A 25,894-nucleotide genomic window follows, 5' to 3' on the forward strand; every position below is an offset into this window, starting at 1 on the left:
GACATATGTGCTTGAAGCTTGTCAGCAAGGTGAGCGTTTAGATAACCGCAAAGGACGTTAGTGAGATTGGGAAAACTGTTAAGGAACCTGCTTTCTAATACTTTTTTCGATAATAATTTCATAAAGTAATCTCAGAAAACTTTACATTAAGCATTTCCTAGAATAGTCAGGCAGGTTGGAAAGAGAAGCATCAACAGCAAACACAGATGAAATGGGCAATGCTTCAGAGAGATTTGTGAACACAGACACGTATATCTCCTGCTTTAAGAAAAATCAAAGAACTAAGATACCAAGAGAGACATAAATCTTCTGATGAGCTATACTCCACAGTGTACTAATCTGTGTAGAGTCCTGCTGATGGCAGCGGAGTTCCACAAAGACGGAGGCACAGGCATTCTGACACAGTGACCTGCAGGTAACCTGGCAGTAACTGGGTTTCATTTGGGCTTTTTCCCTTTGGAGAAAGAGTTGGGTTGAGCTGAACGCCGCTGTAACACCACTTAGGTGAGTGACCCCTTTCTCACTGAAGGTTGTAAAAAGTATAAATACAAGTTTTAAGTTTCAAACCAATCTGTTCTTAAGTATGGGATACATACAGACACTTGCAGAAGTCACGTTAAGTATCGCTCACCTGCCTACTTTGTGTAGCCCATCTACAGGCAAAAGCAACAGGAATCTGTAGATGTTTCTTAGAGCGCAAATATAATTTAGCAGGTCTTGAGAGTGCTTAACACACACCTTCCATCCAACTTCGTAGCACAAAGACCGTTGGCACAACAGGCTCACCGTATTCCAATGACCTTTTGCACTAGGGCAAGGAACCCACAACAGTTCCTTCACACTCCTCAGGTTGGCACTGGATAAATAGCATTGCCAAACTGATGTATTTCAGATGCTATATTGATGTAAGTACCCCTAGCTAATGTATTATTTTTTTTCCGTAAGGAATTCTTCTTCATTTGAAATGAGAGAGAAAGAAGTCCTACGCCTCTTCTTAGAACGACTGAAAAGACAGGCTTATGATATCCTTATTCATACCAAGAAATCTTCTTTGTGGAACTCCTATTTTGATATACCCCAGAACTCAAGCAACGTGACAGTTACAAGAGTCAGAGAACCGCAGCAGGGCTCCAAAAAAGAGTAAAAGCAAATGAAACTACTGATGATTGCACTGAATAGAAGTCACTTATAAAAGTAAAGAGCGGAAAGAGCCTCTTTGCACATTCTGAAGTGGCTTCTTAATCAATTAAGCCCCCTACTTTAAAAAAACTTCATTTCAAACCATGAGAAAATAATATACAACTCATACAATTTCATTAATTTACTATTAAATTGAATGTCTTCAGAGCTATTAAAAGCCCTTCAGCAATTTCACTATTTTTTCAATGCTGAAAGTATGCCTTTGACATCAATACAGAGACAACAGATGGATAAAGTAATTATAAAAAGAGCAGCATGACGCTATGAACCAGCTTGTCACAGTTTTACTAACAGACTAGATAACACAGGCAGAAAAGCAGGCTGACAATTAGCAAAGTTGTCATGTTGTGTCAAAGTGCTCCCACCCTCCAAAAAAAAGCCCCCAAACCCCTCCCCAGGAAGATACAAACAGACTGGGAAGGAAGGAGCAATGACAAAATTAGAAGCAGCATGCAGGACATTTAAAGATTAGAAAAATCCCTGAAGGAAAATATTGATTGTACAGCCCAGAAGTCAAAAGAAAATATACGTTGAAGGGAAATGCGAATCAATGCTCGGATCATTCCGGCATATTCGTCTGATAACTTACCTAGTTTTTGTATAGGATAATCTCATGATTTGACGGAGACAAAACATCTAGCTATGAGTCATGGGCTAAGATAAATAGAATTTCTCTGAGCTTTGAATTCTGTTCAAGGAGGAAATAATCTCTCTAAGGAAGCCAGTTCAATCAGTTTCGAGAGTCCAAACTGCACCGACAGAAAAACAGGCAAGTTAAGACACCTGGCTCCCCACACACAGCTGCCGTGTTTTGTAACACACAGTAAGATGCACAGCCCAGCTGATTCTTCTCCTCTCTACTATTTTACCCTTTTTCCCTTTGTGCAGCTTGCAAAGTTATAAAAGGTTGACCAGATTGTCCAACCTTCACAAAAATGGGCCACGTTCAACTACTAGAAAGCTGATCATCCCAATAGGCGTGAGAATTTGGGACTGGAAAACTCTACTGGGAAAGATGGTTATTGGCGGATACCAAGAGATACACGAGATGATCTTCACCCTAAAATCCCAAAGACTAATTTCTTCTCTTCAGGATATCTCCTGCTTTCAAGCTGCACGCCTCCAAAGGTTGTAGCCTTTGTCCAGGTCCAGGGGATCTAGGAAGGGGATAGGAAAATGAGGAGAAAGACAGAAACAGGCCGTCTGCATGCAGCAGCAGAAAGGATTCATCAAACCTGGGAGAAGCCTACCTTGAGTCAGAACAGTCTTCCAGATTAAATGGAGGTGTGGAGTGCGCTCTAGTAGCAGCTGGAGCAGTCTTATTAGCAGACTAGAGCAGAAAATAGAAGGAAGACAGTGAAAGAAAGGGGCTGGTCCAAAGAGGAGCATTATTTCTTCTTATACTAGATGGGTTAATCTTTTCAAAACAAGCTCGTGAAATCAGGGCCCACAACAATTTGACTTTTAGAAAAAGAATTATTATTAGAGCAGAATAATCATTACATTCAAAATAATGGACATTTGTACAAAAGTAGAGTCATACGGTCAGCAGTGAACCAAAACTAGTAAAAATACCTCTTCAAAGTACTGTCAGAGTAACCTTTTATGATGACAAACCCCATAGCTAAAAGACATGGTACAAAACAAGTGTTTAGTCCAGCAAGGAGAAGAGAAACTAGATCAAGGGTAATAACTCTGAGAAACTCATACGCAGAGTAATGCAAGTACAGAATTGTTAAACCCTGTGCTACATTAGCTGACCTTCATCTTCATCATTATACAAACAAACCCCTTTAGTTATTGGCTTTTGGTATTTCTCTGAGGATCTGGCACGTTGGGAAGCAATTTCAGGAAGTGCATTTTACAGGTGCATACAGCAGTTCTCTCTCCAGGTAGTTTTAACATTAAAATGCAGGCTTATTCATGTACTCTTCCACTGTCTGGGGAAAAAAAAAAAAGAAAGAAACAACTGATGCATTATGGAGCGGTACCGTAATATTCAAACAAACCCTCTTGTCCTCTTTGAAGACAGTTGCAGTTTTGCATGGAATTAGATCAGATTAATTAAAATGTAGAAATAATTCTGCTTTAAAAACCCTTAACAGCGTTTAGAATCTGATCTTCAAATCATGACGTACCACGGTTGCGGCTAAACCGCAACCTCTAGCTGGCCTTTGTACATAGCTGGCTTAGTTTCACGTGCAAATGCCAGACCACAGTGAAAAACCCTTCGGCTCGCATCGCGTGTCCCTAGCTAGTTCTACCAGCGTGCTGTTTCCTTCAGCATTATGATGGATCCTTCACTACCTAGGGAAAAAATGAAGTAAATCCATCACATTCAACTGCTTTCGCCATTCCTGGCTCAACGGTACGAGTTACAGAAGAGAATTCCTGCAGGGTTCTGAATAAAGGTTACGTACCTGTGCCCTGCAGAAAAACTCCGCAGGCGTTTATGAATGAAAGTGGAGTTTGCCAGCACATACTCTTTCCAATTTTAAATGTTAATAGTAGGTCATCCGTTTCCAGTGTATTAGTGAAACAGAATAGATTTTTCTGTATTTATATATATATAAAATATAATCTTAGATTATGTGCTTATATTATATAAGTCTCTTAGATATGTCTTAAACTATTTCTCACTATAATGTCCGAGAAACTCTAGCAGTTAAACTGCAAGAGAGCAACAGCAATATATAAAGAGATGATTCCGCAAGATGCAAGAGGGTTGAATTGAAAGCTTACGGAACTGCTCCCTTAACTGCACTGTCGTACCTACTGAAAGCGAACGTAAGACACGTTGGGATAATTAAGTACCAGAAGTGCTTAGCTGTATTTTAAGCTCCTGTCAAACAAGGAAGATGAAGGAAGGTGAGGTGTTTGCCTTTCGTCTTCCTCTGCCTTACCTCCTGCAACATGTCAGAGTCTTCAATGGCTTTCACTGCAGACCTCTTGGAAGTTTCTTGTACTTCTCCACCAATTATAAACTCATCAAGAATAAAATAAGCTTTTTCAAAATTAAAGATAATATCCAGCTCGCACACCTGCCAGAACAAAAGGACACCCCACATTTAAATCACTTTTACAGCGTTATAAGCACTACTGGGCCAAAAGTTGTTAAGATGATCAAACGTATTCACCATATGCACTCTTGTGGCAGGCAGCAGGGTGAAGAAAGATACTGCGTATTATGTAATATTGCAGCTTCTGCACATATTCTCTTCACATATATAGCCTAGACTTACAGCAAAGATATTCCACTTACTATATTTTATATAATACACTAGATTCACACTGGTTTTCAGAGAACAAAGCTGACTTCCTAGCCTACTAACCTTATAATAGGTCCTATATAGCACTTGTAATATGGGTTACATACGTTCACGCACAGTGTCACAGAGCAAGACAAATTCCCTGTCCTAGTGACCTTACAGTCACCAACCGCTTTTTTTGTTCTGAGGCGGTACCAACGTGAGTCATGGCACAGTGATTTAAGGAAGAGATGAATTAGGGTAGTGGGAACAATTTCAAAAATATTCATAGAAAAGATGGGTCTCTTGTAGTCTTTAAAGACTTACTGAAAGACTTACTCATGTCTTTTCTTTAAAAAAAACCCAACAATTTATCTTTTTCCTCTTTATATGTCCTTAATTATTACACAATATTATGAAACAAACAAACCCAGTATATCTGAAGATGTCAGGAGAGAGAATTAAAGTACTGTCACCCAGGGGTTTTTAAGTAATTTTCCTCAAGCTTTCCCCTCAAATTCTATTCCAAGACAGACGTACAAACCATCAAGATTAATTTCTTCTGGGGGGAGAAAGGATGGAAAAACCATCTTATGAGAATTTCAGCACTATTTTGTAAAACATTCCACTAATGAATTTCACTCTGGATTGAGAGAGTCTACGGAGCAAGTAGTGCAGACGGAAACACGAAGCAAACCAGCTTCAGATAACTGTTTATCAGACAGCCAGGAACGCGGTTCATGGGAGAAAGCGAAACCTACGTTTCCAAAATATCTGTCCAGAAGCTCTACGTATCGATGAACGACCTCTAGTGTCAGGAGCTCATTATCCTGGTCTTCTATTGCACAACAGAAATACAAACTAGCATACCTAGGGAAACAAAGGCAAAAATGAGAGAGTGAACAGCTGGATCCGCAGTGCTCTGCTCATCTCTTAGAAGTTATGCAAATGACAGTTAATGTCCATCTGGTCTCTAAAATAACCATTTTCTTTCATTCTTACAGTGTCCCAGAGAACACTTAAAAAGACCAGATAATTTAAACAAATTATTAATTTACTTAGAAAGACAAACTCCACCCTTGGCAAAGCGGGATACCTCCAACACTGGTCTTAATAAAACAAACAGTACTACTTTAAGGTTTCCCTCACCTGCTGCAATAGCAGTACAGCAAGCGGGGTTAATTAAACTGTAGAACGAGTTACTGCTCTGTATTAAAAAAATAAAAACAAAGGCAAAAATAAAGGTGGAAGGAGTTACATCTCAGCAAGCCTGCTGGCTATCAAGTGACTGACAGTGTTTTACACAGGGCCAGAAAGCGTGAAACTGCTCAGACCAAACAATCTTCATATCTAACTCGCAGCAAAACTTTACGTTTAAATCAACCCAAGATGGGAGTAACGATCTACCTCAACTCTCTGGTGCTGTGGCTGGAGGCCCAACTTGTCACAGCATCTGGTCAGACGTTTGCATCTGTCACTTCACAGCATGGAACTCAAGTTTTTGCTAAATGGGAGACGCCGCTTAATTTGTACAGTGTGCTATACCTTAAGGCTACTTTTGTTTGCTACAACTTTACAAGAATTAACAGGCAGTTGACGCTAAGCATCGTGTAACTGGGGACCAGTGATTTGTTTGGAAAAGGAAACGGGAATTAACGCTTTCCAGAGCAACTAGTATTTCAAAGACAAAATTTGACAAAACGTTGGAAGTGCCTCAGAACAGTTCCTGCAACCTCCCAAAGAGCCTGATAAAGCCCAGCACACGTCTCAGCAGGCTACCTTGGGGAACTGGAAGGAGCAGTGAAGCCTAAAGCCTTCTAACAGAATTTCAACCACTAATACTTATTAGGTTACTCCCATTTTTCTCATTTGACAGACTGTACAAGTATTTTTCACCCCACAGTTCACCCTGCTGATTTATCCAGGGACACTGTGCTGTTGTACGCAGTTAGGTTGCCGATGGCAGGCTCCTACTAGCTTCGTCTAGCACTTAGGGTTTTGTTCGCTGTTTTTCTTACAGTGAGCGTTTATTTTTCCTCTTCTAGCACGTGTTGTTTATATGAATACTAATTATGTGTTCTCATAAAATTACTCACACCTTTTGTAAACAAGCTTGAGGTCTTTCCAGTCAACAAAACTACTTGTTTTTTGATTGCGAGACAAAATAATCTGAACAATTTCTCGAATGATCTTTTTCTTCTCTTTATCAGGTAGCGTCGTATACCATTTCTGCAGCCTTAATTTCCCCTGCCGACTGAACAGCAGTATGAAGTGTATCTAGAGTAAACAAAGCAACATGGTTAACGCCGGGGCCACGGCCGGAGAAGAGCATTCCTCTGCCTGACGCCGGAAATCTGGGAGATCTTAGCGAAGGCATCGCCAGCCCTGGCGCGACGTCTGGACGTGGCGTCAGTGAGGTCTGGGGCAGGCTGAGCGTGGGAGCGGGGATCCCTCCCCTCTCCCGTTTCTTCCCCCGGCAGCTCTCCCCTCCCTGCAGGACCTCTCCCCGGCGCATCCCCCTTTGCATCCTCTCCCACCCGTCTGTCCTCCCTTACCTTGTGCAACCAGCAGCTTTGCTTCCTATTCTGCCGCTTCCCTGGGGAACAGGAGGAGCAGCACCACTCTGCAGTGGTGAGAAGAGGGCCCCAGCCCCTCCTCCAGCAAGATTAGACACCTTAGTGAAGGGAATAAAGACTTATATACAACAGGGCTAGGGAGAGCAAGGATGCAGTGTGGCACGAGGCTAGAAATACGAATATCTTAGTTAGTAATCATAATCACTAACAGTTCTGGTATTGCACTATTTGAGGTCACAAACAAAGCAGCATATGTTTCTAGAAGAGGCTGTAAGAAGCAGAAGAAACCAACTACTTTGGAAAGGGAGCTTGACTAGTTTTACTAAAGAAATCACCAGATTATGAAACACAGATGACTGTGATGACAAAGGACAGACCTCGGTGACCGAGGATATTACATTAAATAAAGCATGATATATACACTGTTCTAAAATTTCAGCTTTAAAGCTAGTCATAATTTTACACGGTTTGACCCATGATTTTTTCATGCTTAGCATTAGCAGCACTATTGAAATACAGAAGCGCTAGCTTTTAAATGCCAGTGGGCCTTTGGGAGAAGAGCATCAATTCACATTTATACAAATACTTTTATTAGCAGATTAAAATAACTGACCATACTAAGTCTTTAAGCAGTACAGTAAGTCATCTACCCACAGCACGGAAATGGCTTTAAGAATGCAGGAAATCTATTTGAGGATGACATCCATCTCAACGGGATGTCCTCTGCTAAATGGAAAAAAAACCCCAAACCTAGCGGGGACAGAGATGCTTCCAGTGGCTGAAGACACTGTGAACTGCCCTGTTCTTGACAGGCGTCCCCATTGCTTTTTCTCACCGGTACCAACACCTGGAGGCCAGGGACTTGCAGGAAGGATGTCTAACCGTAGTCACAGCCGTGTGCGTGACGACAGGCACGCCGCCACTTGCCCGTGCAGAGACAAGGCTTCCCCCTGATGCTGGGAGGACCAGGGAGAAGCATAGGACCCTCATTTTCCTCACTTGCTCCCAGTCCTTGCCAGAAGAGCTGGCAGGTCCCTTGCCACATCCCCATTCCCCTTAGCCTAGCCTTACCCTTCCCTATAGCTTCTCAATCTACACTCTAATCCCTTTCTCCCTCTTGTTTCCTATTCCAGCTTATTGCTGTACCTATACTTCCCCATCACTCCATCTCCCCAGTGAGGATTAATGTTCACAATTACTATGAAGATTACAACACAGATTTCTGTAAAGACAAAATCGTTCTACGCTCTGGTGAAGTCCAAGCAGAGAAGTGCACCGGAGAAGCTTCTACGTAGAAGGAAGAAAAAAAAAAAAAAAAGGCAAAAAAGCTACTGGATTTTAAACAAAGCATTCGTTCATCATTTGGAACCATTCTCTAGCTATTAAGTCGCATAGTTCTTGAGTAATCCGGAGAGAAAAGTTCTGACTATATCGAGAAAGACTTCAAATGTGGGATCGTTTTAGGGAAAGGTGGACTTTTTTAATTCATATGTGCCTGTGGCACATACTGCTGGAAATACGGCTCTTGCCATCACTAGTCTAATGTGCTTGATAAAATTACAAGGGTTTTGTAGCTGCTTTGTGTTGAGTCCTGTAATACTCTCCAGATGAGCTTGCTAAATAAAACCAATTATGCTGCTGGCAGTACACGTGGCCTGATTACAGTGAAGATCAAAGCACCATCTTCTTGCCTTTCTCTGTTCATATTACCAACTGGGCTTTGACATGGTAATATTCCAGCTGTCAGGGTCACCCCTTCCCAGTAGATGAAGGGACAGTATTTACTGTCCATGCACTTGTCCACTGAGAGGAGCTGGATGAAAGAAAGACTACTTTGCTCGCTGCACAGCACATTAACTCCAAAGCCTTTGTAAAGATGAGGGCATTTCGAAAAGCAGAGCGCAGGTTCTGCAGATGAGAGCAGCAGGTCAGCGGGTGTCCATTTAAAAGCAATCAGGCACAGGTAGCAGCTATTTGATAAACAAATTTCTAAAAATACGGTGAATCAATAGGAGAGGGTGATCAGATTCGATTGAAAACGCAGGGAATTAGCCAATGAATCCCTATCAAAAGCTGACAGCATGTTCACCATAACAAGATCGTGCTGTTTGAGACATCCTCAGGGAGAAATATATTTGCCTGCAGTGCTTCAACAGGGAAAGATAATGAAAGGGTATTCTGGTTTAGGTTCAGCTGTTGAACCTAACAGACCTTAAATCTGACTGCCTGCAAGTAATACATGTATCTCCAGGAGAGCAACCTTACGCCTCTAAAAGGTTAAATATCAACAAGCCAGGGAATTACTGTGAATATTACCACCACTTTCTGCTGATTAGTTTACTTCAGGATGTTATGCTTCACCCATAGGAAAGTGAGCTGCTCTCCATTTAAAACTGCTTTGAAAACTCCACTGTTTCTTATAAAGATACAGTTGATGTTTCACCACCACTTGCAGAGGCAACATTCTTTACAATCCGAAAATATCCATTAACGCTCTTAAACACATCAAGATTCGTACACAAGCTTCAAAAATCCTATCTTTTGGGTCTCCCATCCCACACTGTCTCATATGCAGAATATAACTGCATACCTCATAAGCCAATTTTACTATTATAGAAATATATACAGCTAGAAAATAGGTAAGAGCCTCTACTGTAGTCCATTTCTAATTTTACAGTCTGCAGCAAAATAGTGTACCCTCAAGCCCAGGTACGTATTGCTGGCCAGCTGATATTAGATAGTTGCAGAAACTTAGAAAATATTGTGGGTTTTTTTCTCTTTTGACTCTTCTTCCTTTTTCTAATTTCTAAAGTCCACTCAATCTGGGGAACTCTCTAGGAGGTAAATAATATTACATTTTCAAGAGGTTAATTCCTGTAAGCATAAGCATCCAATTGCTATAGACATCGTTTCATTCAGTTCAGCTTTGCTCTGCCCAGCCACACTGACATGATACGACACACTCCTCACTCTCATAGCTCTGTTCGTTACAGCTCACTGGAAAGATTTTGATGCTCCAGTAAACCTGGAAATGTTGAAATACTGCACAAACATAAATCTAACAGCTCATTTATTCCTTGCTCCTTGACTGTGAAAACGTATTTGCTTTCCTACAGTGCTAAAGACAAGGCGGATGTTGATTAAGGAATTTTTGGTTGGTTTTCAGCAGCCAAACTACAGACAGAGGTAGGTTATCCTGCAATGTTTTACTCATCTTTAAAAGTTCTAATTCCAGAGGAAAACAAAGGCAAACGACTTGCTTCAAGCAAAACACCTTTGAAGCAGGGCGCTTGGTTTCCTTTCCTACCATTCTAGGGCGTGCTGGCTGTGACTAACAATCACCAGACCCAGGGGCGACGCCAGAGGGAATTTTTAGGTCCAAGCCTGAGTGGGTCGGGATGAGGAGTGCAGTTCCTATGAGAGCATCGGCTGCCTTCACACGCGGAGTCTGTAGGAGACAAGCTTTGGTCTGGGAGCCGAGTGTAATTTTATTAGCTTGTTACACTGAATCAGATCCAACCACCTACAGCACTGTGCAAAATGATCTCCATAAACGTCAGTAACTAGCCTAAATGACTGCATTTTGTATTTGTAGGCCACTATTTTCTAGCTGGAAAAACAGGGTTGGGTTTTTTTTTTTAAATCAAGCATTTAAATCAGATTTCTAAACCTGAACTCTATCCCCTTCTCACACATCTCCGAATCAACTGTAGCTGTAAGTTATATGACAGGTCAGGAGGTTACGGGGCCTTCTGTTTTATCCAGATCTACGAAACTGTACCAGGGTAACAAACAACACCCTTAGCTTCAGGGCTACAAAAAATCAAATGGTAGACTTTGACATGAAATAATTTAACAGTAAATAGAACAGACATCGAAAATGCAAAATACAGAAGGTTTACACGTTCACAAACAGCAAATGTAAGAGAAATAGGTGAAACTAACGCACACTGTGATTTTTTTCCACCTTCTTTGGGAGACCTTTCCCTCCTTTTGCTAATGGGCTGTCATGATCTGATAAGCAGCTCACCCAAGCTTGTCTCCTGGACTGTTCCCTGCCAAGACTGGAGGTCCCCTTCGGTGCAGCCGTCCCCAGTATTTGGCCATTTCACACTCCAGACTGATCAAACACTTTACAGTTGGCTCACTGGTTTCAAACTTGGATCCTTCGTTGCTTTTACAGAGGTTTTAAAACTTAACCTAAGTTAAGTTAACCTAATCTGTACTGCAACGTTTAGTACGACTGTCTAAAGGACTCCAGACTATATTCTCTTACACACAGAACAAACCACCCGTAGGGATTTCAGATGAAGACGACTACACGGGAAGACAAAGCAGCTTTCCTGACTCCCAGGGTCATTTCTCCAGTTTACTGTCCAATGACATAAACCTGTAAAATGCCTCATTTCTTCCTGCGAGGTGAGCTCCAGGGGTCAACACAGCGAGGCTCTAATTCACCCCACTGTGAGAAGAACAAGCGCTAGAAATGCTTCTCCTCCTCCCATAATTCTGCATAACATTCGCCGACTGGTTTCAAACCTGTTCTGCGGCGTCTGGCTGCTCCAGCTCCCTCGGTGGGAGAGAAGGACAGGGAAACGGGAGGACTCCAAGGAGCCTAAGGCGAGGGAAGGCAGAAGAGGAGATGGCGTCTGGAAGACTGCGGAAAGCAAGCATCCTTCTCTTTCCTGGGTGCTTGGTTTGGGCAAGGATTTGCTCAGCTAGACAGCTCTGTCACTCCAGCAGCACCGGGTTTAGACTCTGCTTCAGCTGTAACCTTTCCGAATTCACAGTCAAGAGCCCTCCCAAATCCAAGTCACCTTCATAAAACAGAAAGATGCCTGAAATTCACAAGTTAACTAAAATTCGCAAATTAGGAATTACTGCCCTAAAACAGACAGCTAGGCAGAACTCGGATACTTTACGTTTTCCTTAAAAACTTTCCGTTTAAGGCTGCTGCTGCCAGCAGGGCAACAGGCAATATATGACATGCTGATAAAGAAAAACGCATGGACCACATAGAATGGGAAGCGGGATGAAAACAGCCACACCTTCGGCTGCTGGCATGACAGAAGCCTGGGGAAAACCAGACTGACTGGCTGTGCCTGGTGGAGAGGAAGCGACTTTTTACCATAAAGTTCTCTTTTAACTTATTCTGACTCCCTTGAAGTCTGCTTGATCTGCTGGCACTGTTTTAGTCTAGTTGAGTTCATATTTTGCTTATCTTTTACTCTTTTTCATTCTTTCCTCCGATACGAAAGAATGTATTTCCCAACAGACAGCTGTCCGGGATTTTTTTATTAGTATTTATTGTTACATCACATCTGAAAATGAACAAAACCTACTTTCATTAAATTGTTCCTTTTAAAAAGTATGAACATCCAAATTATTCCAGCCATTAGCTGATCTTTTTTCTCTCCAAAACATTTGAAGAATAAAAAATTCCTTTTAGTTTTTGCTTTGTTTAGTGGGGTTTTTTTTGGAGGGAGGGAAGTAAATACTGAAATTTTTCCAAAAAAACCCGAATGAATAGCTATACTGTGAACACACAGATGGTTTGGAGTGCCAGGCGTTTAGGGTGAAATGAGAAAGATGTACTGAACGGACATCTACCGACCTAATGTATTAACAATCTAGCCACACCAGGAACAGACAGAATAACAGCACACTGAAGTACAGGTATTTTGGTATTCTGCTGCTGCATGAAGTCCCCATCTGGCTACCGACCTTTAATACACACACTCTGAGGTTTTAGGGACTTTTAAAGCAATTATGTAAAATCCAAGACAGGCTACTTTATTAAAAATATTCATTTCCTTACTTGTTTACTCTGTTACTAAAAACTTTTATTCACAGCAGCGCAGAAGCTGACAGATGTTTGTTAAATACTGCAGAATCTCAGCTTTAAAATTTAAAACACGTATTTAGTCTGTATGATGTAAGCAAATAAGAAAAAAGAAAATAAGTGGAAAAAACAGCAACGCAAAAATACCAAAGTAGCGTATCGCTGCCTAACTGGCACAGAATTCTTTCTCACTTAATCTCCATTAGGAACATTTCTGAACAATTTCCCCTAAACAATACATCCAAAGTCCATGCAATAAACGCTGTGCCAGATCATTACAGGCACACGTGACTATAGTTACACATTGATTTTATGCTTTTCATGATGCAGAAGTCACCCTGATCGTATTACTGAAGATTTTAAATTGGCCGGCATACTAGCGTTTAAAGGATATTTACACCATATAGTATTGATCCAGCCGACAACCTTCTTGATAGCCTCATTTGAGTTAAATAAAACTATAATAAAAAAAAAAAATAAAAAGCTCAAGTTCTGAACCAAAAACATCTTGAAGCTCCTCAACTTCTGATCCCTACCTAAGGATGGGAAAACAAAGCTCAAGGAAGCCGTAGGTGCCCCACAAGCTTCCTCCGGCTCTGCTCCTGCTTATCGCTGCCTCTAGCAGGTCTCGTCCTCCCGACCTTGGCTCATTTCTCATAAATCAGTAGCATTCCTTCAACAACGTCCTCCCTACAGTACAGGCATGCTTGTGCCTCCTCCTCGCAGGCTGCCAGGCGTCCCACCAACAGCGAAGCCAGCTTTCCAGCACCTCTCCGGAGAGGAGAGACAGCACAGCTTTCCAAGATAGCTCCTAAGATGTAGATGCAGGCAACGACATCCAGTTTTTACAGAGGGTAATTATTCTCAGTTTTCTTAAATCGGTGCTTTTTTATTCCTGCAAGTGGAATTACTCCAGTTTCTAGGCAATAAGCAAGAACAGATCCAGGCAGGGAGTTTGCGTAAAACCTGCCTCAAACTCTGCCATTTGAGAGCAGGCCAGTGACCGCACTACAGCCACGTGAACCAGAGAGACGGCACTCACATCACAACAGACAGTTGCAGGGATGCTAGCTGGCTGACCTCACAAAAAGCAGCACAATTCGAAGACATTCCGAACAATTATTAACTAGGTAATCACATCCCTTCTGCCTCCTGGGCTGGGCTCTCAGAGGTCTTTTTATTTGTTTATACATTTTTGGGAGGCAGTGGAAATCTTCATTAGGTTACTGGAAGGAGGAGACCAGGGGAGAGGCTGAACAAGCTGCCGAGAGGTACCCCTAATTCGCTACAGCCCCAGTGTACTTTACAGTCACAAGAAGCCATTTTCCCAGGCTGTTCCTTGAACACCTGGTGAAGAAACAGACCTAAAATCTAGCCCAAATCAGACTCTGGCAAAAGGTGCAGCCTCTTTTATTCTCATTTCCAGTTTGTCTTATCAGGTATTTGCAAAGCCCTGCTACGTGAAGGCACTGCAGCGCCCTTCCCTTGCCTCTGACCTTTCAAGGAGCAAAGTTAAAGAGCTTTTCTCTGGGACAGGGCGGGCACACCAGAAGGTGACGAGTTGCCCCAGCTCCTCAGCCAGCTGACAGATAGTGCTTCAGCCTGGAGAGCCCGTGCCTGCTGGAGCAGGAACACTGCAGGTCTGCAGCAGCCTCGCACCCATTCCTCCAGCTCCCAACAAAGACTCTGACGGAAAACCTGAGCTCTGGAAGGACCCGAGATACACCGGAGTTAGGATCACATTTGTGAATGACTCTGAAAAAGCACAGGACTAGTTTTTTTGGAAACGCTGAAGCGTTTCATTTAGGCATTTTCAATAGAGAAATTCTCAATTTTCCCTTTTAAAATGGCATTTTTTCACTAAGGTAGAAAAACTGACATGGATTTAATAACCTAAACATAAAAGAAGCAACCATTGTTTACAGAAGGGAGGGCCAGAGCACAGGATCTCACAAGATGCTTTATGTTGGCCCAAAATTTAGCCTCCAGAATGCAGACGACACCAAGTTGGGCGGGAGCGTTGATCTGCTCGAGGGTAGGAAGGCTCTGCAGAGGGACCTGGACAGGCTGGATGGATGGGCCCAGGACAACTGTATGAGGTTCAACAAGGCCAAGTGCCGGGTCCTGCACTTCGGCCACAACAACCCCATGCAGCGCTACAGGCTTGGGGGAGAGTGGCTGGAAAGCTGCCTGGCGGAAAAGGACCTGGGGGTGTTGGTCGACAGCCGGCTGAACATGAGCCGGCAGTGTGCCCAGGCGGCCAAGAAGGCCAATGGCATCCTGGCCTGTATCAGAAATAGTGTGGCCAGCAGGAGCAGGGAAGTGATCGTGCCCCTGTACTCGGCACTGGTGAGGCCGCACCTCGAATACTGCGTTCAGTTTTGGGCCCCTCACTACAAGAAGGACGTTGAGGTGCTGGAGCGTGTCCAGAGAAGGGCAACGAGGCTGGTGAGGGGTCTGGAGAACAAGTCTGATGAGGAGCGGCTGAGGGAACTGGGGTTGTTTAGCCTGGAGAAGAGGAGGCTGAGGGGAGACCTCATCGCTCTCTACAACTCCCTGAAAGGAGGCTGTAGCGAGGTGGGGGTCGGTCTCTTCTCCCAAGTAACAAGCGATAGGACGAGAGGAAATGGCCTCAAGTTGTGCCAGGGGAGGTTTAGATTGGACATGAGGAAAAATTTCTTTACTGAAAGAGTGGTTAAACGTTGGAAGAGGCTGCCCAGGGAGGTGGTTGAGTCCCCATCCCTAGACGTATTTAAAAGACATGTAGATGACGTGCTAAGGGACGTGGTTTAGTGGGCATGGTGGTGTTGGGTTGACGGTTGGACTTGATGATCTTAGAGGTCTTTTCCAACCTTAATGATTCTATGAAAAAGTGGACCAAAAAATTAATTCTGCTATTCATCCGGGTCTTGTCATGAGGCTTGGAGGAAAGGCAATGCCTGAGGTACTGCCCCGTCCCCATCCCCATCTCCTGAACCCGGTGGCTGTTGAGTTGTGAGAGTTTCATGTAGCCATTCCCATGGCTTTTCTAGAGCTCAGAGCAGACAGGCAGACATTCACCCAACACTTCATGTGTTCTCCTTCCAGCATGCAGCGTTGCAGGACAAAGGCACAACATGGTAAATACCTGCATTTTCTTCAAACAAAAACGATTCCATTTCTCATTCCTTTGCGGTTTGTGTCTATCGCTCGCCTCAGGGGACTAAGCAGAGGGTGATGACCATACAGGAGTTCCTGCGCGGGCTAACGAGCCATCGAGAACTGCAAGTGTCTGAGCAAAACTACCTTCAAGCTCCAACAGCAAGCAGCAAGGCAACAACGGGCATTTACTGGCTGGTGAAGAGGGATTTCAATGCCTTCTCTTCTCAGGTCTGAACAGAGGAGAGCAGATGGACATCCCACACAAATTCAGCAAGTTAGAGAAGAAAAAAAAAAAAATAAAATGGTGCACAGAGTACCTGGGGTTACGTCTGTGAAACTGAGAAACATCAATCCAGGGCATACTAGGCCAGAAAGACACATCTGGCCAGAAAGGCACGTCAAGCTTGCCTTCAAACACACAAATGTAAATTTTATTTTCCCGTCCTACCCCAGTGACTCCGCATGCTATATTCCTACTCACAAATGAAACACCATTTGTGCATGACTGGATCTTGCACCTCTCTGAACTGCAACATCTGCAAAAATGCAAAGGCCCAGGGGTGGCCGCTCAAGAAAGCATACACCCAAAGCAGCCAAGCAAATGCAGATGACAGCCTGTAGGAACAGGACAGCAGGGAAATGAATGGGCAGGGATGGTAATTAGTAGCTGTGCATATGTGATACGGAAAGAATTCTTTTTACAGGAGCAGTACGGTTTTAATTTAGGCATCACCGGGAAGACTACAACTGGCTCACGTAAATGCCTGATGTATATGCCAAAGCATAAATCTTGTAAGTACTTTGGGGGGGGAGCAGCTCTACCTGCCCTCCCTGACCCATCAGTTTCCTCAGTACTTTCATCATTTTGTCCCTTTGCTGCTCTTGCACGTAACTGATGCCTTCAGAAGGCAGAAGGTCTATGGGATGGTTTATAAAGCATGGGATTTTGAAGTAATTAGAGCAAAGATACAGAAAAGCAGCAAACATTTTACATGGCCCGCATGCTTGGCAGCATTTTCTTGCCTCCTCATAGCCCCGGCTGCCCATCACCCCTCCAGCTCTCCTCCTGCATTTGCCTACCCCAGATGCCATGGCTTTCTCCAAAGCTCCCCAGGCACTCTGCATCCTAGTAACTCCTGGCTCTGAGACGTGACTATGATTTCCTTATTTGTGAGTGAAAATATATATTAAAAAAAAAAAAAAAAAAAAAACTTAAGCAAAGAATCAGCGGATTATCTACCATAACATTTCTTTTGCTTTCCAGAAATGAGCTTATTACCCAGAGACAGTAAAGTGTGCACCGCAATTACTACACAGCCAGCCAGCCCAGAGCGGTCGCTAATATAACAATGACAATCTGTAATGACAGTGAGTACTTGAGAGAGGACATCCAAAACTGGAAGAGGAGCACATCAACAGTCAGAGATTACAGACTTCCTGAGAAGAACCCTAAAAACATTTTTCCTAGCAAATCCCACAAAATGGTATTCAAAAGTCCAACTGAATGACAGGGAGTAACTGAATACCAGATTATGGATCACCCACTGAGCAGTACTCTGATCTGAGCAGAAGGGGAGGGCATAAGTAACAGGGCACGTGGAAAGTCACTCTGGTAGTCCTGGTCTCCAGGAATCACAGGTTTAGGGATTCAGGCCCAGAAACCGGAGCCAGACAACCCACCTGGGGGTTGTTCATCCTCTATGAACTGCCTAACCACTAGGACACCCACAGCACCCTTGGCAGCGGATTAAAAACATTCATCTACACTGTGTGAAAAAGTATTCCCTTCTGTTTTCTTTACATTCAGTGCCTAAAAAGTTCACAGGATGTACCCTGACTCTTCTTGTAGCAACCATTCTTTACAGCGTTCTTGATTTCATGCATTTCTATCACTTCCCCCGTAGTCACCTCTTTCCAAGCTGAAAAGTCTATCTACTCAGGATCTTCTAAAAAGGATGCCATTCCATTACCATTATCTACTCCCACACTAATAGTTCACTACAAGATAAATAAACAAAGAAATACCACATGGACTACTACTATTTTTTTTTTTCATGTAGAACGCTGCCTCAAACAGCAAGAATCGTTTATTTTTCATTTTCTCTCCTTCTCTCATCTATTCGGACCTGCTGCCCTTCTTGTCTTTGAGAGGGAAATGCCTAGAGACAAAGTTCATCTTCTTTGCTAGGCCAATACACAGCTGTATCACAGAGCGGAAAAAAGCAGTTTATTCTTCAAACTGTAGATAGTAAATTCCGTGCAGCATTGAAAACATCTTTTGCAGATCTGCGTCTGTTTTAACAGTTAAGGGCACTGAGACTGTTGGTGAGGTCAATATTCAGAATAGCTGAGAGTTCATTTCCAAACACCAGGCAGGTATCAGCAGCTGCAGTCACTTCAACCAATATTTCCACCCGAGCTTCTCGATCAGTGACTGATATCAAATGTCTTGCTAAGTGGAAACAGTGCTTGCCAACTCCTTTTCTGTTCAGGCCAAGTACATTTTTAGAGCCCCTGTGCTCAGTGGGATTCTTTTGATCTTCCTCTCCAGGGTTTCAGATCATGCCCACAAGCACTAATTTTTCTCACTGTACTGACGAGCAGCACAGGTAGGAGGGAAGCAGGCCCTTTACTACGCAGGCACCAATTCTGCACTCAAAGCTACGCAAGCAGAGCCGTGTACTGCCATGAAAGTAATACTGATAACACTGAGGTGGCAGCAGCATCGAGGTGTTGCAACACTTACAGGCATGAAAGACTACAGCAACACGTGTCCTTGGGGAAACTAATCATTTTCTCCTCTCTGCTCTCTCCCCGCTCTTCGACTTTGTGGAGACAGCAATCCTTCAGGACATGTTTCTCTGCTGCACCCATATATGTCAGGGAGCAGAACTTAGTCTCTTTTATAAAAAAATCTTTTTTTTAACATGTCACAAAGCAACAGCCGGGCAGAAAAGCTGTCTTTCTCAGCAGGTTGTGAAGTTAGCTTTGCTAAACAGACTCTTTCCCCAAACTTCCCTGGAAATCTGCAACAGAGCAAACAACTGAAACAATCCTCTTGCTAAGACACGGTCCCATTTGCACAAGTATCTTCCATTCAGATCTCAAAACGCAGAAGAAAGGTGGCAGGCACAACTATGTCGTTCCAAACCGGAGGAACCCATCTAGGGAGAGTTTAAATGACCTGTTGGTCATTTAATTATGAGCTGTCTTTGCTCATAAGCCTGAGTAAGGCTTATTCTTGGTTTGTAACCCAGTAAACCCTTATTTCTTGACGCGTAACCCAGTGTAACAACCCCTTTGGGGAGACTGGATGACAGACAGAGGAATTTTAAGTGAAAGACTACCCTGACAAAAGCACCCTTTCATCAGCACTGGTTCCACAACAGGAGAACGGGGTAAGGCTGACAGCACTAGTTAATAACGCCAGCAAGGGTTTGTACTGTGGCCTCAGAAAAGGAAAAAAAAATAAAATTATTAATTGTAAGAATGCACACTCACCTTATGAAATTATAACAGTCAATACAGCAGACAGACTCCAAATTGTCAATAAGCAGCACTATTGTAAGCAGCGCTCCCCTGGGACCATCGTGAGTGCTTTGAAAACTGGCATTTGTGAAGTGCATGCATCAGGGAGAGTTCTGAGATCAGCTTCCCTGAAATCAGCTCCCATATTTACTGACCTTCAAGGGCAAAATAGGAACTCCAGTTGTTTACATAAGCTTTACCCGAGGGAAATGGATATGTAGGGCTGTCTCGGGGTGTAACCAGAAAGGTTATGTCTATATGGGGACTTAAGGTGTAGAGACTGCGTTGCCATCTGTAAATTCATTACTGTGCATATTCTGTTTGCAAACGTAATAACAGGTACACCTTTCTAAATACGCTAGATTAACACATATTTAGCATTCTGGCTAAACCACTGAAAAGAAACAACATAGCTCTGCCTTTGAGGATAGAGACAAACAACAAAACCTGTCCTCCGATGAAGGAGTTGAGAGACTTCTGTTCAGCTGCACTGCCAGTAACTGATATTACAGATGAACACAATAGGCAAACTGTGCAAGACAGCAGCTCGGGGCATGCTCACAGAACCTGCCCCACGTCTGAATTATCAAGCAGCGAGATGGTTTCCCAATTAAGAGGCATCACTGACCAGATGAGAGCCCGCAGTCCTCCTCGGGGAAAATCTAGCCATTATTCTGAGGATATTGGTCATCACGCTTAACAAAAGAGAATAACCACGGCAACCTTTTCTGATCCCAGCAAACCACCACCAAGCACAGCACTGGAGAGCCAAAGGGCCTCCCTCCCAGGATCCTGCCTGTCAGCCCTTTAACCTGAAGGGCTGCTGCCCCCTTCCAAGCTAAAACAAGCCGCTGCTGCCGCCTCTACCCAGCCATGGAGCCGGATTGCACACGTAGACTGGATGCCAATAGACAACATGCGAGGAACAGAACCGGACCCGTGCGCTCTCTCACAGATGCATCACTTGATGGAAAGGCAGAGCTAAGCTCCTACAACCCCCGTGAGACCAGGCGGTTGAGCAGAGGCACCCGAGCTGGAGGCAAGGCTGCCGCCCAAGCTCTCCACTTACCCGGCACCAGGGAATACACGGGGGGAGAAGCTCTTCCCAATGCTCCTGTCACAGGAAAACCCACCGCCCAACACCGCCCCGCTTTAACACCAGAGCCAGCCAAAAGACAGAGATCCGTATGAAACCACATTCGACCCTTCTCCAGGCACTGGAGCCGGCTTGAACCTCAGCTCCTCAAGTTACAGGAAGACTTTATAAAACCTCTCTCTGCAACAGCCTTGTTTTCCTGGTTGGCTACGAAAGGCTGTCAGCATGACCCGAGCACACCCCGAGGGTCAGAAGACAGAAACGAAAAGAACAGAACTTTCATTTCCTCAAAACAGGTGCAAATCTTGTTCAAACCCGCTTGGAAATAGCATTTCTGCTTCTCGGAGCAGCCGGCACAGCCCCAGCAGGCAGGCTGGCATGCGCTTTCGAAAGAACGTATTTTACCTCTAAAGCCAACTCGGATTATTCCAGCAGAGAGTTTAAAAACAAATAAATAAATAATAATATCCAAGTTTTTCCAGGGCCAGGGACACAAACGAGCCGCTGGCGCCGAGTTCTGGGCTCTGCCCTCTCCCCAGGCACACCGAGACAGGGGTATTCAGATGGCAAAGGCCACCGCAGAGCGGTCCCACGTTTGAGCCCACCTCGGCGGGGACTTTGCTTTTCCAGGCAGCGAGCAAACACTTCTGTTTGCTTTAGGCTCTTGGGAAAGCAACGTCCGGGCCGGCCCCGCGGAGGGTCTCCCCCCCGGCCAAGCCCCGGGCGGAGGAACCCGGTCCCCGCGGCTCTAAGGGGAACCGGGGCAGCTCCGCTCCGCCCTGCCTCCGGCCGGCGAGCCCGGAAAACGCGCCCGTCGAAGGGGGGTCCGCCGCCGGCCCGGCCGCGGCAGCCGGGGGAGTAGGGGGCGGAAGGCGGTTGCGGCGGGGCAGGGGGCGGCTGCTCCCGCCCGGCCCCGGTCCACTTACCATGGCGTGGCGGCGGCAGGCTGGGAGCCGGCCCGGCCCGGCTGGCTGCCGGCCGCCTCCCTCCCGCCCTTGCTTCCCTCCCCGCCCCGCGCCAGGTGAGGCCCCGGCCGCATCGCGCCTTCCCACAATGCCCCGAAGTGGAACTCCCCGGGCGCCTCCTCCCCGCCGCCGCCGGGCCGGGTGGGCAGCGACTAGCCGGCCCGAGACGCCAGCATGGAGTGCGAGAGCGGGGCTGTGAGGGGGAGCAGGCTGCCCGCGCTCTTCCGCCGCCACGGTGGGCAGAAGGCGTCCCCGGGACCCCGCGGCGTCGGGCTTTCCCGGCCGCGGCCTGGTGGCGGGAGACCGTCGACGGAGGCGGCTGCGTCTGCCGCCGCTTCCCCGTCCCCTGCGCTCCTGGGAGAAGGGAAGCGGAGCGCGGGCACAGAAGGGCAGTTTTCTGACAGAGAGACGGTGCAGCTGGGCGTCCGCGGCAGCGTGCCAGCGGCAGCGTGGCCTCCCTGGTGCGTGGCTTCCCCGCAGAGCACGCATTTCTGGGAAGCGAGGGCGCCGACGGCGGGCAGGGGCTGCAGAGACCCTGTCCGCACTTGGGGTGACCCCAGCCGTCACCCTGTACGTGCGTGAACCGCTCAAAGGGCGCCTTTCTCGCCACAGTGAGACCCGAGTTTAATAAAAACACAGTTCACGTCCTCCATTGGCTCTAGCTACTCCCCTTCCAAGCATTCACACCCTAAAGACACTCTGGTAGAGCTACAGGCATGATTGCTCTGCAGCCCATCGCCGTCAAAATGAAACTCGGATAGTTTAAATACCTTAAATGGCTGGGCTTTGCTAACCTGTGCTTTTCGATGGAGCTGGATGAGAGAGCAAGACATGAGCAGCTCTACCGGTAGATCAGCAAATCCCTGTAACCTCTGGCAGGGATTTGATGATAGGCGGCTGGTGCCAAAAGAACGTGCAACGTCCACAGACTCAGCACTTGAATCAAAAGCTTTAAATCCAGGCCTAAGGCATCTCAAGCTCTTACCAGGAGTCTGACCCAGATGCAAACTACCACATGAGCATAAAATGAGAAAACTTTGGATGTTTAAGTCCCATGTTTGTAGTCTAAAGGAGACATTCCCCAGCGCACAGCATGCATCTAGCCCCCAGCACGGTGTGTCTGGATTCAGGATACAGTTCCCGTCTGCTCTGGGCAGAGCTGGGCCATGCTCTTGTGTGCGGTGCTAGATGCATCTGAGTCATCGGTGAGAAAGGGAAATCTGAAGGAGCTCAGGGACTCCAGGGGACACTGTGGTGTCAATGGCTGACACCGGTGGAACCCTCTGGCTTCAGCAAAGGGGGAGAGGTCCCTCAGTCAAAAACAATTGTGCGTGCATGGCTGAGAGGGCAACCGGGCTGGAATCCACTCCCAGTTGGAAAGGCTTGTTTGCAAGAGCAGAGAGCATATGCAGGGGCGTGCTCCTTACGCTCATTTAACAGTGTGGAGATAATTTCCACATTTCCCTAAGCATGCATGACCCTACTCCTCTCTGCCCTCCGTAAGCTTCAATTTGGTCTATATAGACACGCTGTTCATACAGCCCTTCACTGCTGCTTCCTCAGTTCTGGTTTCTGTATGTTCCAACCCCGTCCCGTCAAGCAGCACGACACATGCTGTGCTGTGATGCTGCCAGCTGCCGAGTGCTCTGGTTTCGCTTCTGGAGCACACAACAGAAGAAGTACAAGTCCCAGCTGCCTACAGATCTCACTGACACTTCATCCGCTCGCTTGCCTCCGGCCTCTGTCGCTTCCTGAGTACACATCCTGCGCCCATGAAGCAGCACTATCTACAGACCGCATGAACATGCTCGCCCTTTGCTGCAGAGCTGTGGTGCAGCACGCAGCGCGTCACGCTGCCAGACAGCACTGCCCTCGCTGGTTTTGCTGGGGCACCGTCTTCGCCTTCAGCGAGCCTGCCAAATACGTGCTTACTGCTATCGGCATCTGTTAAAGTCGACCAAAACCTTTTGCTAGATTCTCCCAAAGATAGCTGGGATGAGTAAACAGGCCACGCGAAGTGCCACAGTACCCGCGCTGCCTTCCCCAGGAGGTAAACACCCGGCTCCCCCACAACCACAGTCATGCTCCTCTCCCTTGCAGCCCCCAGCTCTGCCTACTGTGGCCTTATGCAGAACAACAGAGAGCTGGCTCTGCGCTTAAACCCCAAACGTTCCTCACTGTTGGTGAACGGGGAGTGTCCGCAGATAGCGCTGCAGCACTGGGAAAGCCGCGTCTCCGTGAACACTCGGAACTGGGTTTGCCTAACATGCAAGAATGTGGACACCACAGTGCAGTCATACTACAGATGTGGGGCATCAACACTTTCCTCTCCAAAATGAATTCGAAATTAAGGGACAAACAGTCCCCTCACTACCCCACCCCCAAAAAAATGTTTCATGAAAACAACTCTGTTCAGTGGCCTACATTTTACCTAGCTATGTAGTTTACTCCGGTGATGGACAACAATATTTTTTTGCTTAACAACCGTTTCCCAATAATCTTACTTTACTATGCAAAGACCTTACCTAATTAGGCCCATGAACTCAAGAGAACTAGCCTGCTGCTTTTGTGTTTTTGCAAGTACATCAGAAAAAAAGCAGCAGCAGCAGCAAACACATCACGCGTACAGCGCATGCACACTAACAGCAGTGACCAACATCAACCCATTATGGCCAATCTTGCAGGTTAGCAGAGAGAAGAATTTTGCTGCCCTACAGAAACAAGGCTGCAGATACAGGATCAGGCCTAAATTAGATGCTTTCCAGCACAGAAAGCCAGGCTGTACTTAATGACTGGCTAACTAGAAGTGGTAAGGAGTTGGAATCCTCCCCTCCCCGCCTCTCCGCCACTAGCACTGTGTGCCTGCGTAATGTTATGATAAAGAAGATAGCTCAAACTTCCCAGCTAGGAACTACTGATGGTTATCAGTGTCACACAGCAGTGGGAGCCGGGGGAGGCAGCTGTGGCCCACAGTTGTGCCAGGTGAACTGGCGGGGTGATCTCATGCCAGAAAAATGCCATACCAAGGACTCCTTCGGGTCCTTCCCTTAGGCCCAGTTAATTAATCTGAACACAAAAGCTTGCAAAGTACCGCAAATTTCTTTCTCTAACTCAAAACTGCTGCAAAAGGCTTTGAGACCCTTCTCTTTTGGCTTCTGTCTCTGCCTGGAGGAAAATGCTTGCATTCCTTTCTTGAGGGCCCTTTGAAAAGGCTTTTAAGCAGGCAAGCAGCTTTTTACTGCTACTGGACATTGCATCCTCTTATATTCCACTCTTCTAGCAACCTATCACATTCAGAAGTAGAAAACGTTCACACCGAGAGTTACAGTGGATTCAGTGAGCCTTGTGTGCCTACAGCTGCTGGTAAGAGCTTCTCTAGCTCCTAGGTGTAAGTTTTGGGGAGTTTGGACGTTATTTATTTGAAAAGAAGTCATTGCTAAAATGTCAGATGCCATGGACTGATGGAGTCCTAAACCTGCAACAAGCTTCGTCTTAGGCCCTCCTAATCTCTGCAAGCTTTATGGACTGCAGAAGCTAATCCTGGACCATATAAGTAAAGCTATACATTCACTAATGATTCACAATTGATTGGGAAGTTATAGTCACGTACATTTCCAGGGAAACAAACAAATCCTGACAGCTCCAATTAAGAGACACAAACCACTGTCTAAAGAACAGCAGGGAGAGAGAAAAAAAAAAAAGTGTCTCACTTCCTTCTAAAAAACTGCAAAAAAAATTCCTTCTGCAAAAACTCCCACCTTTTTATTGCAGAAAGAAGCCTTTTTCCTGACACTGAGTACCACAATAAATGAAGCAGAACACTGGCCATTTACACCGATTCCAGCCAGCACACGCCTCGGTGTCATTTTTCAGGACCTAAACTGAGCTGCTGCTGGGCACACAGAGCCACAGAGTACTTCAGGTAGGTAGCCCTGTGCAAACCAAGGAGTTCAGGCTGATGCACGCTCCACTTGGTGATTTTACAGGAGACCTGCTGTGCAGGTTTTTTTTTTTCCACTTGATACTAGGTCCGTAGGGCAAAGAGAAAACTTTAAAAGCCTAATCTAAATTCAGCTGCAGGAGGTAGCTTTTAATTGCACTTTGGATCAATAGAGAAGCAATCTAACACTTGCTCTTGGTTACTAGGCAGGGGTTTGTACTTCTCCAGATAATTTTCCCCTGCTTTTTATATGTGCCCTTTTCCTTATTTGCTCGCACAAACTGGATTCTCTACAATTTAAGTGCAGAACAAAGCAGTCATATCACTAGAGAACATACCGTATCATGTATCTGTGCCA

General features: G+C 45.5%; 1 protein-coding gene across 2 annotated transcripts; it reads right to left on the minus strand.

Moving 5' to 3' along the window:
- Positions 1-2,665: 2,665 nt before the first annotated feature.
- On the minus strand, positions 2,666-21,621 carry AP1S3 (adaptor related protein complex 1 subunit sigma 3). 2 transcript variants are annotated; one of them, XM_076340873.1, is made up of 5 exons: positions 21,558-21,621; positions 6,547-6,725; positions 5,210-5,318; positions 4,104-4,241; positions 2,666-3,140 (listed from the first exon to the last, which is right to left on the minus strand). In XM_076340873.1, the coding sequence occupies exons 1-5, from the start codon at positions 21,558-21,560 to the stop codon at positions 3,105-3,107; spliced, it is 465 nt and encodes a 154-aa protein (XP_076196988.1). In that variant the 5' UTR covers positions 21,561-21,621; the 3' UTR covers positions 2,666-3,104. The 2 variants fall into 2 exon arrangements, with proteins under 2 accessions (XP_076196988.1, XP_076196990.1); XM_076340875.1 differs by lacking the exon at positions 21,558-21,621 and adding an exon at positions 8,810-8,909.
- Positions 21,622-25,894: the final 4,273 nt, after the last annotated feature.

This window comes from Aptenodytes patagonicus, chromosome 6 (genome assembly GCF_965638725.1).
Source record: "Aptenodytes patagonicus chromosome 6, bAptPat1.pri.cur, whole genome shotgun sequence".
NCBI classification, from domain to species: domain Eukaryota; kingdom Metazoa; phylum Chordata; class Aves; order Sphenisciformes; family Spheniscidae; genus Aptenodytes; species Aptenodytes patagonicus.

Excerpts from the sequence above, each read along its gene's own strand:
- AP1S3 (XM_076340875.1), bottom strand. The coding sequence starts at position 8,878 with ATGTGCTGTGCAGCGAGCAAAGTAGTCTTTCTTTCATCCAGCTCCTCT. Across the intron at positions 5,319-6,546 it reads CTCAAGCTTGTTTACAAAAG|GTATGCTAGTTTGTATTTCT; the intron begins GTGTGAGTAATT and ends TTGTTTCCCTAG. Across the intron at positions 3,141-4,103 it reads ACTCTGACATGTTGCAGGAG|ACAGTGGAAGAGTACATGAA; the intron begins GTAAGGCAGAGG and ends TTTTTTCCCCAG.